Source organism: Hakea prostrata, chromosome 4 (assembly GCF_041222555.1).
Source record: "Hakea prostrata isolate BN-2017 chromosome 4, UWA_Hpros_2, whole genome shotgun sequence".
NCBI lineage: Eukaryota > Viridiplantae > Streptophyta > Magnoliopsida > Proteales > Proteaceae > Hakea > Hakea prostrata.
In genome coordinates, this window is record NC_142603.1 from 5,213,861 (window position 1) to 5,228,399 (window position 14,539).

General features: G+C 37.4%; 2 protein-coding genes across 2 annotated transcripts; both read left to right on the forward strand.

Annotated features, from left to right (window-relative positions):
* The first annotated feature begins 1,774 nt into the window (after positions 1 to 1,774).
* On the forward strand, positions 1,775 to 4,989 carry LOC149017306 (putative inorganic phosphate transporter 1-10). The gene is made up of 2 exons (XM_089154160.1): positions 1,775 to 2,570; positions 3,846 to 4,989. The coding sequence occupies exons 1-2, from the start codon at positions 1,870 to 1,872 to the stop codon at positions 4,756 to 4,758; spliced, it is 1,614 nt and encodes a 537-aa protein (XP_089010286.1). The 5' UTR covers positions 1,775 to 1,869; the 3' UTR covers positions 4,759 to 4,989.
* Positions 4,990 to 7,624: 2,635 nt separating this feature from the next.
* Positions 7,625 to 14,537, forward strand: LOC149017307 (damage-control phosphatase At2g17340-like). Its single transcript, XM_089151641.1, has 12 exons — positions 7,625 to 7,881; positions 8,903 to 8,968; positions 9,914 to 9,980; positions 10,089 to 10,157; positions 10,272 to 10,412; positions 10,935 to 11,063; positions 11,203 to 11,289; positions 13,201 to 13,275; positions 13,353 to 13,430; positions 13,554 to 13,631; positions 14,068 to 14,130; positions 14,248 to 14,537. Exons 1-12 carry the CDS (start codon positions 7,712 to 7,714, stop codon positions 14,326 to 14,328), a joined length of 1,104 nt encoding a protein of 367 aa, XP_089007767.1. The 5' UTR covers positions 7,625 to 7,711; the 3' UTR covers positions 14,329 to 14,537.
* Positions 14,538 to 14,539: the final 2 nt, after the last annotated feature.

Consider the following 14,539-nt stretch of genomic DNA (forward strand, 5'->3'; position numbering starts at 1 on the left):
GAATGAGACTTGAGAATGGGGAGGAAGAGTATGGAAACTTCAAAGAAAGAGTAAGTAACGTGAGCAAGGTTTAAAGTATTTTTCATACGATACTAGTCGATACATATCTATATTTGACACAACCGATATGATATATTTTAATACATTTCTCTATTGAATTGTACTAAAATGCATTAATTAGAACGATATACTAGATACAAGGTGAGTTTGGATCACCTCATCGCGGGAGAACTCCTTTTACGCTTTTAAACCATACATGGTGGTGGGGTTTATTTGTAAATACTAAAAAAATAAAAATTTCATTACATCTCATGTAGGTCCCACCCACTTACAGTATAGTTCGAAATCCTTTGCGAAACAAAGTTGTTTTCAACTTGATGGAGAGCTGATTCGGACCATGCGGGTGACCCGTTTGGGACATCTCGACATTCTCGATGCGTTTTAAAAGCAGTTTGAAAACAGAAAATAAATAAAATAATGAAAATGAAATGTTCTGTTTTTTTTCGGCTAAGGATGAAGTCATGAAACATGGTTTTAACTTTTAACTTTTTAAGTAAATTCCGATTGATCACATGATTCACATCAACTTGAAGGACTACGGTATCAGATGGTTGGCTCGTAGGTTGGTGGCAAGTCAGCTTCGGCTTTTTTATTCATTTCGTCGGCACAACAAAGTTGAACTTAGAACTTAGAAGTCCAACCTAATTAATTCCCTCAAGCATTATATTTTCACTTTACCAATTGCATTTTTGAGGAATTTAATTTTACTTGCTTAGTTTCACCGATTTTTTTTTTACTTTGCTTATGTATACGTATGTGGGCTAGATTTTGTGTGACTGTGGGGGTGACAGTCCTCCACATAGAATGAAGCAAGCAAAGGCCTCGTAAGCTTGGCCTTTGCCTAGTTAACACTGAGCGAAATTTATTGTTGTATACCTGATTTACATGAAAATTCTTCATTTAATAATCCAGATTATCCTGAGATATGGACAGACAATGTTAATTATATGTCGATTTAGGGTTTTTTTTTGTATAAATATGTAACTCTCTTCCATTGTAATTGGTTTCTTTAGTTTGCGAAAATTAGTAGATTGTTTGGTAACCGTGGTTTTATTCACCTTGAGGATTTTCTATGGAGCATAATGCATCTTTTTCTGATGAGGGCATTGGATGCGTCTCATGATATTATTTATTTTAAATGATTATCATTGTTTTCAAAAATAAAAAATAAAAATAAAAACGAATTTTCAATGTTGTAGAATATAAATCAATTGAACATAAGGTTTGTGCTCTCCTCAGACTCTTCGGACTTCGTCAATACACAATAAAAGTAAAACCTACTTCTATTGATTACAAAATAAATGAGAGGTCTACATGAACCCACTTAATATTATCCAAATAAAAAGGGGATTATTTTCCTATTAAAAAGAATGAGAAGTGATGAGCAATCAATTTTGTAAGTATTGCTGTGGACTTCTTCCAAAAAAAAAACAAAATGAGAAGGGGATGAGCAATCAATTTTTTAAGTAGTTGCTGTGGACTTTGGACTTCTACCAAAAATTAAAAAAAATAGTTGCTCTGGACTTAAAAGAATAAAAACCAGTATTCTAACATGGGTCCCACACAGAGAGTCATTTTCAATTTCCTCATCACAGCAGCGAAAGAGCGTAGTTGACTGACCACCAATGATATAATGACGATTATACCCTTCGATGTATTATTATATTCAGATTCAAAACCACCAACGTCAAACTTATATGCTCTCAATCTCATAGCCATTGTCTTGCTCTTTCACAGCTTCACGGTGGTGGAGGTCACACTCGAGGAATTGAAGAACGCCGGAAAAAGAAGCAGAAGAAGAAGAAGAAGATGGGTTTGAAGGTGTTGTCGGCGCTGGACATGGCGAAAACACAGTATTACCACTTCAAAGCCATCATCATCGCCGGCATGGGTCTCTTCACCGACGCTTACGACCTCTTCTGCATTTCTCCGGTCATGATACTCATCGGACACGTCTACTATTCTAAACCAGGCACTATCAACTCCGGCGACACTCCTCCTTCTATCGTTTCAGTAATGGTTTCCATCCCCCTCCTCGGCACCGTTATCGGTCAACTCGTTTTCGGCCGGTTAGGTGACCGGGTGGGCCGGAAGCGGGTTTACGGTCTGGCCCTTTTACTCATGATTTTCAGCTCCCTGGGTTGTGGCTTTTCGATTTGCCGTACCAGGAAGTGCGTTCTTACCAGTCTCTGTTTCTTCCGATTCTGGCTCGGTGTTGGAATCGGTGGCGATTATCCTCTCTCCGCCACCATTATGTCGGAGTTCGCCAGTAAGCAGACACGTGGAGCTTTTATTGCCGCCGTATTCTCTATGCAAGGGCTTGGGATCCTTACCAGCTCCGCCGTCACCATGGCCGTCTGCGCCATCTTCGATAGGGCTTCCGGTTTTCCCGACCCGAAAAGACCGACTCCGGAAGCGGCGGATCTAGCGTGGCGCCTTATTCTTATGCTAGGAGCCATTCCTGCAGTGATGACTTACTATTGGCGGATGATGATGCCCGAAACTGCCAGGTAGGGGGGGGGGGGGGAGGGGGAAAAAAAAAAAAAAAAAAAACGGACCGGGGGGGGGGGGGGGGGTGAGAAAAATTAGCCCCCCCACCACGGGGGGGGGGGGTGGGTTGTCTTTTGGGCTTCCGGTTGAGATGTCTCTCTTTAGCCGTTCGATTTTCCCTCTGCCATTGTCCCCGATTCCATATTAACGGTACCTTTGTGATTTAGTGATTAACCGCGCGGATTAACATTAACACTGTAACTAGTTTTTTCTTCTTCTTTTTCTTACTTCAATTAACATATAACTAGTTGGAGTCTGCATTTTCTACTCATCATGGCAGAGGTATTTGCTTTACCCCGTTTCTCTAGTATATCTATTAAGAGGGACCACTGTGGGTCTTACCTTTATTTAGTATTAAGAGGTGGGCTCCACTTTAATGTATAACAGAAAAATGTGAAAGAAGCATAAACCTCTACTATAATAAATAAAGGATTCAGATCCAAACTGGTGCCCCATCTCTCTAGAAGATATATGTTTTGGTCAACTTTAACATATAATTGGTTCAATTCTAGATCTTTTTCTATTAGTTTTGGGGAGAACCATGTGCGTCAGTATTGACATATAAATGGTTCAAGCTCATATATCTCTATCTTAATTATGTGCTCTCATCACACTTCTCTACCGTATATTAAGAGAAGTTTACGTGGGACCTATTAGGATCTCACATCTATTTCATCTTATAAGCACTTGGAAGTGGCTTTAGATCCTCTCCACTCAGGTGGGTTGTTCCCCCATGCCCCCACCATCACAAAAGGCCTGATATTGACCTGTATACCGGCCCCAACCCCAACATTTGATAGAAAAAATGTGAAGGGAATATAGACCTATGCTCTGATGGAATAGGAAAATGCTTGGGAGCAGCGTTGCTCCAAGCAGTCCACGGCAAGGATTCAAAGTTGGGTCTACATTAAATCTGGACCTTTAATGTGAAGAGTCCAGATTAAGTTAATGAATATTGAAAGGTCCAGATGTGGACTGCTTGGAGCAGCATTCCTCCCATGCAAACCTGATGGAATATCTCCCAAGAAGATATTAGTTTTGGTCAAATCTGGTTCAACCGGTAAAGTCTGGTCCGGTCAAAACTACAAAAGAACCCAAAACAATAGTCTCGTCAAATTAAAATACAAAGTCAAAGTAGATGCTGGACTGGGCTTGGGCCATGGGGGTGGTCTTTATTGTATTTTTTTTTTTTGGGCAAGCGATCTTTATTGTATTGTTGGTTGCTTGTTTTGTAGATATACAGCTTTGGTGGAGCAAAATATTTGTCAAGCTGTCAAAGATATGGAAAAGGTTTTGGAAATTCCTGCGGAAGAGATCAAAGAAGAGAATGATCTGGTTCTACCAGACCCATCAACCTATGGCCTTTTCTCAAAGTTGTTCTTGAAACGCCATGGTCGAGATCTATTTGCTTGTGCCATCTCATGGTTCCTGTTAGATGTTGTTTTCTACTGTAGCAACCTTTTCCAGTCTAAAATTTACCGCCCCTATCTCCCCAAAACGGGTTCGGTCAATGCCTACAAACAAGCTTATAGTGTTGCAAAGTTTCAAGCTATCATCGCTGTTTGCTCTACGATTCCAGGATATTGGGCCACAGTTGTCTTCATCGATCGTGTTGGTAGAGTCAAAATACAAATGATGGGTTTCTTAGGTGTTTCTCTCTGCTTATTTGCAGTTGGGATTCCTTACTATAAATGCTGGAATGATCGTCGCAATGCAGTTTTCTTGGTCCTCTTTTGCCTCATTTTCTTCTTCTGCAACTTTGGTCCAAATACCACCACCTTCATTGTTCCTGCTGAGCTCTTTCCGGCGAGGTTCCGGTCGACGTGTCACGGAATATCCGGTGCCGCCGGTAAGGTCGGAGCAATCATAGGGTCAGTAGGGTTTTTATGGGCTTCACAAGATAAGAATAAGCCAGTGGAATCTGGGTATCATAAGGGGATTGGAATGACTATAACATTGGTGCTTCTTGGTGTAATATCTTTGGCTGGGATGATATTGACCTTCTTCTTCACTCGTGAAACCATGGGTAGATCATTAGAGGAGAACGAGAGGGAAGAAGGATCTGATCATGAAGGGACTTTGTGGAGATCTTTAACCAACCATGTCCATCATTCTCATGCAACTTCAAGTGCAGTAGCTGCTTTATAAGAGGAAGAGTGCAGTTTTGAACCCATTCCTCTGAATCTGATTTCCTTGCTTCTGCTCTTATTCAGGCATCAGTAGAATTAGTTCTGGGAGTATACTTTTCTCTTCAATTCTCATGTTACCTTGTAAACTACTGTGTATATAATGTGAAATTGATAGTTATTAAAATTGATCAATATCGTATCGGTTTTGAAAGGAACATCTGGAAACTGAAATCATGGCTGAAAGTTTGTATTTTACCTCTATTCAGATCAGTATCTTTTATACGAATATAGAATTGCAGATATTTTTCTAAAACAATGGCAAAATGCCCTCCCATATATGTTGTTATATGCAGAGTCCATCCAACTGCCCCCACTAAATGGACAACACGTGGCATTTCTATGGTTGCATGATTCCACATGCAATAAGTATTGATGTTTAAGTAAATTAAACTTTTCAAAAAGAAAAGAATACTCTTGATTCTTGAATGCGAAATCTTATGTTTGACTTATTTTCTTCTTTAGTCTACAATCTTCCTCTTTTATTCTTGCATTTTCATGATTTTTAATTTCTTTCGTTGCACATCATCTCTTTGTTACCTCCTTTTTGGATTCAACAAAGCTTTCGTCGACCCTTTGCTTCCACTTTTCAACTAGGTCCGACGCCATTTCACGGACTCTCATTGAAGTGTGTTTCTTGAGACGATTGATAGACACGCCAATGAGGGTTCGTTTCAATGTATCAACAGATATTACAGTAACTTGTAACATTTTCAAGACATCAAGTAATTGACGAAGAACACGTCGTCCTCAGGGTGACGACATTTCATACACCCTCAACAGATCATACTTGAGGAGGAAAATTCGCTACCACATAGCTTCTGGGGTGTTGCCGGAATAGATCCAAATGTGGTTGAAATAACTCGAAACTTTGCACTTCAAAATTATACATCTTGTAGCTGTTGTGACTTCTACAAAAAACAGATAAAACATATACCTAAAGAGGTTATAGATTGCAAAGAACATGAAAAGACGACGAAGATAATCAAATGATAGTAATGGAGAGTTCTTCGGAATTGGTACCTTTTCCTGAAACTTCAAAACAAATGTACAAAATCAAAGAGAAAAACTACCACTTGTTGAACCATCGACATCTTAGGGGAGCAATACAATACAATAGCACTACATCGACATCTTTTACGAACAGTCATGCGAACTTGGCTCTGATACCACTTGTTAAAAAAAATACTAAAAAACAATTCATTCTTTTTCCTCCTCCTGTGTAAAAGATTTATAGAGAAAAAAATATTCGTGAATATTGCCATGAATAGTGTCTGTGTGGAGACTACGTGAATAATACTTGTGCAGGATCCACATGAAAGATAATAAAATAAATAATCACAAAAGAAACACAGACACAACAATATATGTGGTTTAGCTTTGCCTACATCTACGGGCGTAATGAGACTTTTTACTATGAGAAAGTTGAAATACAAAACATGTACAGTGCTTGAATTTATAACCAAACCCAACACTGTATCCAAAACTAGATACCCTTGTATCTCCACTTTCAACTTCATCATCAAGACCTAGAATTTGGCATAGTTTCTTTACGCACCACGTTGCAATTTCTTTAGTATCATATATAGGATTACGAATAAGAATATCAGCCGTTAGGAAATCAACTAATTGACGAAGAACACATCGCCCTCGGGCGACGAACAGTTCATACACCCTCAACATGTTATCTTCGAGGAGGAAAATTCACTGCCACATAGCTTCTGGTACGGGGTTGGGGGTTGCCGGAATAGATCCAAATGGAGTTGAAATAACTCAAAACTTTGCACTTCAAAATTATACATCTTATAGTTGTTGTGACTTCTGCAAAAAACAAATAAAGCATATACCTGAAGATGTTATAGATTGCAAAGAACATGAAAAGACAACAAAGAGAATCAAAGGATAGTAATGTAGAGTTCTTTGGTACCTTTTATTGACTTAGATAATCCAATTGAAACTTCAAACAAATGACTTGATTCTCAAAGCTTCTAAATAAACTAATGTATTGGATTACGATCTTCGTTATAGCTCTATCTAGGGATACGAATTGATCATTCTATCCCCTGAGTAGAGATGAGCAAATTTACTGAGACTCAATAACTATGCAAGTATGCAGTCTTTCATACTGCTATCATTGTTAAGTGTTTTCAAATTTCAAACATGAAAGGAACAAAATGTCCTCCAGGTTAGGTTGTTTAATTCATTGTGTTAATATATAGTTTTAGAAAGAGATAATTGGTCATTAAGTGTTAAAAATAATATACATACAAACTATAATAACAGAACATAATAAATAATAATATACATACAAACTATAATAACAGAACATACTAAATAACTTGAGACGTACAAAATTTGAATATATTTAAGGCAATTAACGGTGTTAATCTGAGTACGATGCATTACACTAAAGGGATCCGAAATTAATTCGTAATCGACTAAAATGACCCACACGTTAAAAAACTCTTTTTCTTTTCTCGTTTGTATCTTCTTGGATGTTGGTGTCATATTCTTGGATTCTAGGGTTTTAGTTGGAATTTTAATTTGACAAAGAGTTCAGCTGGAATCTGGCCGACAATTTAAAACCCCAGTGTCTACGGAAGCAACTAAAAACGGAAACGGTGGTTTAATGATCTCTTTCGCTGTTTTCGAAGAAGAATCTTTTATATGCTGTGTAGTTCGTACGGTACGCGGCGATTCGTTACGTTACTTCCCAATAAAAAAGCATATTCTCATAAGCATTTCGGATCAGTTCGGTTGATTGTAGCTGTGACTTCTCGGCAGCAATCGGAACGAAACCTGAAAGAAATTTATAAATTGAAAAAAAAGGAAAGGAAACAATAACCTGAAGAATTATAGATTGAAAAGAACAAGAGAAAAAAAAAAATTAAATCGAAGGGAATCGGAGGATAGTCATGGAGAGTTCTTCAGAATTGGTACCCTTTCCTCTGCTGATGACTCCGATCGAATCGAATTATAGAGCTTGTACGATTCCTTACAGATTCCCTTCTGATAATCCTCGAAAGCCAACGCCCACCGAGCTGGCCTGGATCAATCTTTTCATAAATGCTATTCCTTCTTTCAGGTTTGCCTTTTTAAGCTACCGCGTTTTATGTTCCCGCCGTTAGTTCTTAAATAAACATAACAGAGTTCAAGTTACATTTACATTTCTTTGCGTTTAGTCGAGCTATGTTTGTTTCATTTGTAGAATTTCGGGGTTTCAAATGTGGTTCATATTGTTTCCTTTCTATAGGTTGAATTTTGATTATTTCAATAGTGTGATTCTCCAGAACTTCCATTTTTGGTTTGCTCCTATCTGTGTGATTCATTTATACTCTTATTATGGATTTGGAAGGCCCTTGTTTTTTAGTATCCTTGTTGTTTCGCCGAATTTATGCCTTCCCTGTCATATGCGTCGCTCAGGCGCAGACAGTTCTCAACTTAAATCTAGTGGATTATCTGTTGTACCGAAAGTGGAATAAAGGTTTTACTGATGAGCTTTCAGATTCCAATTACAGGCTAAATTGGAAGGCTCAAAAACAAACAGCACTATTAACCCAAAGGTTTTAAGTATCCTGCCGTATCTGACAATACCCAATTGTATACGATACCTTAAGAAAATGTGCTGTGTGGGGTGGAGACATGGCTGATTCCTGTGGATATACATTTCTTAGAAACTACAGATCATCATTTGTGACCGTGAAATCCTTAAGCATTCAATTAAAATTTATATTTTGTGAAAATCAGCTCGATTTCTTGCTTATATGGGATCGACAGATTTTATTAGTGTTGACTTCATCACTATTTGGGGATGAAACAACCTAGAATCAAGAATCTAAGATCGTTTGTCTGACTTTTCTCTATCACATATTGAGGAAGTTGAAATGGTTTTCGTTCATCTGGACTTTAGTTAATTCAATTAGACATTGTATAGAGAAAGATGTCAAAGTAATAACATGCTTTTCTTGTCTGAGATGTTAAGGCAACATTATGCCATGTCAGAGTTGAGGAACTGTAAATGCTACGCCAGTGGAGTGTTACTATTGGACTATGCCTTTTATGTTTAGATTGTGGGTTAACATAGTCATTGGTTTGCTTTGATACAGGAAACGAGCAGAAACTGATACTACAGTCCCCGATGCTCCTATTAAAGCTGAAAATTTTGCTCAAAGGTGCCTAATTATTCCCTCTCGTAGTTTATTATTGAGTTTATCCTAGTGTGATAGAGGTGCTGGAGCTCTGCTGCTTCAAAATGATACAGTTTCAAATTCTAATGGATGAAAGATGTAGTAGTATTTTCTCATTTCTTTGTTTTCTTTTCACTGTTTTCCCTTTTATATTTTAAATGGATCTACCATTCTCATGAACTCATCTGTAAGTTATTTGACAAATTTAGGAAGGTGTTCACAACCTGACTTAATAATTCAAATTTGTCCTTTCCAATTTATCATGATTGTATCTCTTGGTCTTGCAAGATAACCTGACTAAGGTGACCAATTAATTGTGAAATTTATTTAAACTGGGACGGGTTTCAATGAAATGGGCTAACTGGACCCTTTGATAGTGCAATGCATATCTGGTACTCCTATCAATGGCTGAAAAATTTATATGTTCATGAGAAATATTGTTAGGGGACTCGTTTCTGTTGTTTGTGCCTCCTCACCCCCAAGTTGCTTACTTTCAGTGTCCAGCCTGAGGGTACTTCCAATTTCATTTGGTGAGATTATTAACTTACTGTTTCTTCTGTTTTACCTTTTTTAAGGGTCATAATAATCAAAGTTTGTTCTCAAAGACTTCCGTTAGGATCTGAAGCTATGTTGCTGAAACATCTTAGGATTGATTAAATGTTTATTGGATATTGAATATTTGTGTACATGCATGACTGCTTGAATACGTTTTTGTCTTTAAGTTATTTGCTAAACTTCGTCTCTGCATTTTCTACCTTGCCATATGCTTGCACCATCATCATGTGCACTCATAGGTATCACTGACTAGAAGGTCTGATATCATCACTCTTTCTCATTTGCATGTGCATACTGTCATATTACTATCAGCTATTTGGATATTAAGTTCTTTTTTTCTACTCTGAATATCTTAACATGACCGGAAAAAAAAAGGAATGTAGAGATACTTGAGGATTTCAAGAAAGATCCTGAAAGTCACGGTGGACCTCCTGATTGCATTGTAAGTCAAGTTCTTAATAAGTTATTGGAGTTTACCATGTCGAAAGTGCTTTTATTTTATATTTGAGACCATCATAGGGACTAATTCTTTTTGGGTGGATTATTGAAGCTTCTTTGTAGAGTTCGTGAGCAATTGCTCAGAGAATTAGGATTCAGGGATATATTCAAGAAAGTAAAGGTAATTGACAATTTTATTACTGGATAAGTTCAACTGCCGAGTGATCTGCTTCATTTTCCATTTCTATGTAAAGTACGTCTCTCATTTTTTTTAATTGAATTTCACATGTGCCAGGATGAAGAAAATGCAAAAGCCATCTCGCTTTTTGGAGATGTTATAATGCTTAATGACACCATTGAAGATGATAAAAAACGTGCAGAGAACTTAATTAGGGGCATATTTGCAGGAAACATATTTGATCTAGGCTCTGCACAGGTATGTCTAGTACTTTAGGGCACAGAGATTACATTTGACAGTGTCAAATCGGATTTCAAAGTGATCTGTCATTAGCATATACTAATGAATCAAGCTGGAGTTTTGTGGTGTTGAGTACTCATTTTTTCAACATAAGTTCAGTTTTGGATCAACACTTGTCATCTCAGCAGAACTATACTTTCATAGTTGCTAATCTGCTTTTATAACTGAAGGAGTGGGACTTCTTCTTGTCATAATACATTTAATCAGCTTTGGGCACTGAGAACTATGACATGAGAAATGGGATTCTGCTAGTAATGATCAGTCTGGAAACTAAATCCTGCCACATGAACTTGTTGGAGACAAACCTTCTTTGTTTTAAGCCTCATATTTCCCTTCTGGACCTGTGTTCGATTATTGGCATGAATGAGTACCAACACTTGATATTATGGAGTCTAATCTTGGTCAATTTTCAGCTAATGGAATTGGGTTCTTGATGGTTATTATGTTTTAATGTGTACCCATGCTTCGCATTTCTTGAAGCTTGCAGAGGTCTTTGCTGAGGATGGCATGTCCTTTCTGGCTAGTTGTCAAAATCTTGTGCCTCGACCTTGGGTTATTGATGATCTGGACAAATTTAAACTCGTATGGAGTAAAAAGTCTTGGAAAAAGGTTTACTCCTATAGTCGTATCTTTTTTGTTATTCCAGTAACCTTCTACTTCACTCTGACCTTATGTATTTTAATGATTTATAATAGGAAAGTATGTTGCATTATTAGGCATTAATCAACCTTATTTTGTTTCCTGGCAGGCTGTAATTTTTGTTGACAATTCTGGTGCAGATATCATCTTGGGAATCCTGCCATTTGCCCGAGAGTTACTTCGACGTGGTACACAGGTTGGTTTTCAGTGCCTAAAAGGTTCAAAAAGAGTGACACTAGAAAATGTGAACCTAGGGCCTGGGAATTTGATAAGCTATAAACTTTGGCATCAGATGGATGATGAATCTTTGTGCATCTGTTATTACTTATTACACAGCTTTTGTATGTGTGTGCATGTGATGTTTTGCATATGTGTATCTTTGAACATATCTACTGACATTTACTGTGAAACTCTGAATGTTATTGGCCTTGGTGAGAATGTTGCTGGAGATAGGGTTTGTGCAGTTGAATCCATGAAACTCTGAATGTTTCAAAAAGAAATGAAGTCATCAGCAATAACAGTCTTCTTGTTTGGGATTTCTGCGGTTGATTGAGAGAGTTATGTGGCAATAGTTATCGCACAACCTGCAAATTTGACCAGGATCATACAAGTCCAGCCATTTGGGAGTACTTAGTTGAGTGAGTGATATTGATGTAAACCCCAAGTTTAGGGTTAGATTATAGGATCTTCTAATTTGGAACCATCACACAAGTAGGGTTCCTAGCGTGTCTCAGCTAAGGTCTGAAACTAAAGGGAGGGGTTGGGAAGGCTGCGGACTGAGAGAGATGTGGTTAGGGTTTGGCTGGGGGAATTTCACTTGTAGTTGAAGAACTGCAGAAATTTGTGTATATGAATGCTTGAAATAATGAAGAAAACCTTGAAGTTGAAGACACAATGCACAATACCAGCTGCAGGTCACCCTCCCAGGGATCCCATGACTCCTCAAGCCATATTCTCAAAACTCTATTTTCCTTCAATCAATCAAATCTGAAAATAACTTACACTAGAGAGGCTATTTATAGCCTAAAACAAAGGACTCTTAACTCATACTGGGATACCGTAATTAGATCTCAGCCCTTGGTTCTGAGATCTCACTTAAACACTTTAAGTCGCCTAATGCTAATTACTTAAGATCTAAGCAACCAAATTACAAACAAATTGGACCCAAAAAATAAATAACTCTTCCTAATTTTAAAAATCCTTAAAAGTAGGAGTTCTTAAAAAGGAAACAACTTTTTCCTAAATTAACACAATTCTATGACTCTTTCCAATCGAAACTTCAAAACAATTGACTTGACTCTCAAGGCTTCTAATTAAACTAATGTACTGGAGTACGGTTCATTATAGCTCTATCTAGGGGTAGGAATTGATCATTCTACCCCTGGGATGGATTCGTCCTCCCTAACTCACAGTTGGGCTTGGGCGCATTTGGGGGGGGGGTCCGACCCAGGATACATCAGATATGGCTAAAATTGCTTTGCCCTGTGACAAAAAAGTGCTCAATATATCAAAAACATATAGTGAAGATTATCATCAGTAGTTGTCCTGTAGTGGTTGCGCTAAAAAATTTAAGTGGTGTTGCCAAGACTGGACAACTATGCAATTGATAATTAGTGTAGGCAAATCCTTGTGAATTGACCATACACTGGATTTGCCTACACTAATTATCAATTCACAAGGAATTAAAGCCTAGTCCTCTATTTCAATCTTCATGCTACTTGTATAGTATAATGACCAATTATCTGTTTTTTGCAAGGAGTGGAGCTAATGACGGATAAATTGAACTCGTGCACTGCAAGTTATTGAATCTGACAAACAAATTGATGAATGAAGTTACTAAACTTAATGAGTTTATATCATGAACTGTATGACTTCATGTTAAATCGGATAATGGTACTTGAATTCACTAAGAAAAACTAACAAACAGACTAAAATCATACACTTCTCAGATTAAAGTATGAACCAGTAAACTCTTTTTTAATATTTTAATTTTTCATATCTTCAACAAAGCTAACTAACACTCATATGTTTTTTTGTACTGAGGTTGAGTGTTATGTCTTTAGGGTCATATTTGGCATAAATTGACAACTTAAGTCTCTTGTTCTAGGTTGTTTTAGCCGCTAATGACTTGCCCTCAATCAATGATGTGACCTACCCAGAACTTGTCGAGATTATTGCGAAGGTATTGGAAGATTGTATTTCCTTGATGCTGTGATGTTCTCATGCATTATATTCTTACATTCTGTGTGCAACATTTAGTTGAAGGATGAGAATGGACAACTCATGGGTGTTGACACTTCAAATCTTTTTATTGCCAATTCTGGTAATGATTTGCCGGTAAGAAAATGGGGCATCATTTGGTTCAATTACAAGTCATGATTGTTATGTTCTCTTGTTGTAAATAGGTTGGTTATAATTCCTGCCATAATAGTGCTTTGTTGCTGTCCGTTTCATCTTTAGGTTATTGATCTTAAAAGCGTGTCACAAGAGCTTGCTTACTTGGCAAGTGATGCAGACCTGGTTGTCTTGGAAGGGATGGTAAGCGATCCTACTGAACTGAGTGAAATTGATATAATCCGGAATATGTCCATTGTGGGTTTAAAACTAGAGCCTGCAAGGGCCATGCTGTTGGGTGATTCCCATTGGTCAGACAGGGTTAGTAAGCTAATAATTAAAATAACTCAAATGGTGGAAAAGCTTCACGTCCTTTGACAGACTCCTGATATCTAGAAAGCCATGGATCTCAATGCTGTTTCCATGTGACGTACAAATGCCATACGAAGCATCATTAATTAACTTAAAAAAGATGAAAAAAGAAATGGCTATGACACTCTCATTAGCCATCCATGAATGTGAAATCTCATTTACATATCCTATATTCTGCAGATGATTGAAATGAGTTGGACTTCTGATTTGCTATAATTGATTACTTTTCTTTATATTGTATGATGCAATTCTTTGCTTCTATACACAGGGTCGTGGGATAGAGACAAACCTTTATGCCCAATTTAAATGTGACTCTCTCAAGATTGGAATGGTAATTTTTATTCTAAACATTTTTCTGCTTTGTAAAATTTTCTGCTGGCACAACAAGCATGACATCCGTGTTATTATTTGTTTCTCATGTTATTATTACCTGTTTTAATATTTACAGGTGAAGCATCCAGAGGTTGCTCAATTCTTAGGAGGAAGGCTTTATGATTGTGTCTTCAGGTTCAATGAAGTCTCGAGTTGATTAAGGTGCTTTTCCAATTTTTATTGCCATTCTTAAATGTAGTAGGGTTTCTACTCATGTAAAATTGAGACATAGAACATTAGTTACTCTGGCTTTTAAATATAAACAAATAATAGGGAATCAGACACGAATTACTTTGGTAGAGAAAGAAGACAGTCGAAATTCTTTAGATCAACTTCATTTGAGATCAGATAGCATGTAACCAGTTGGG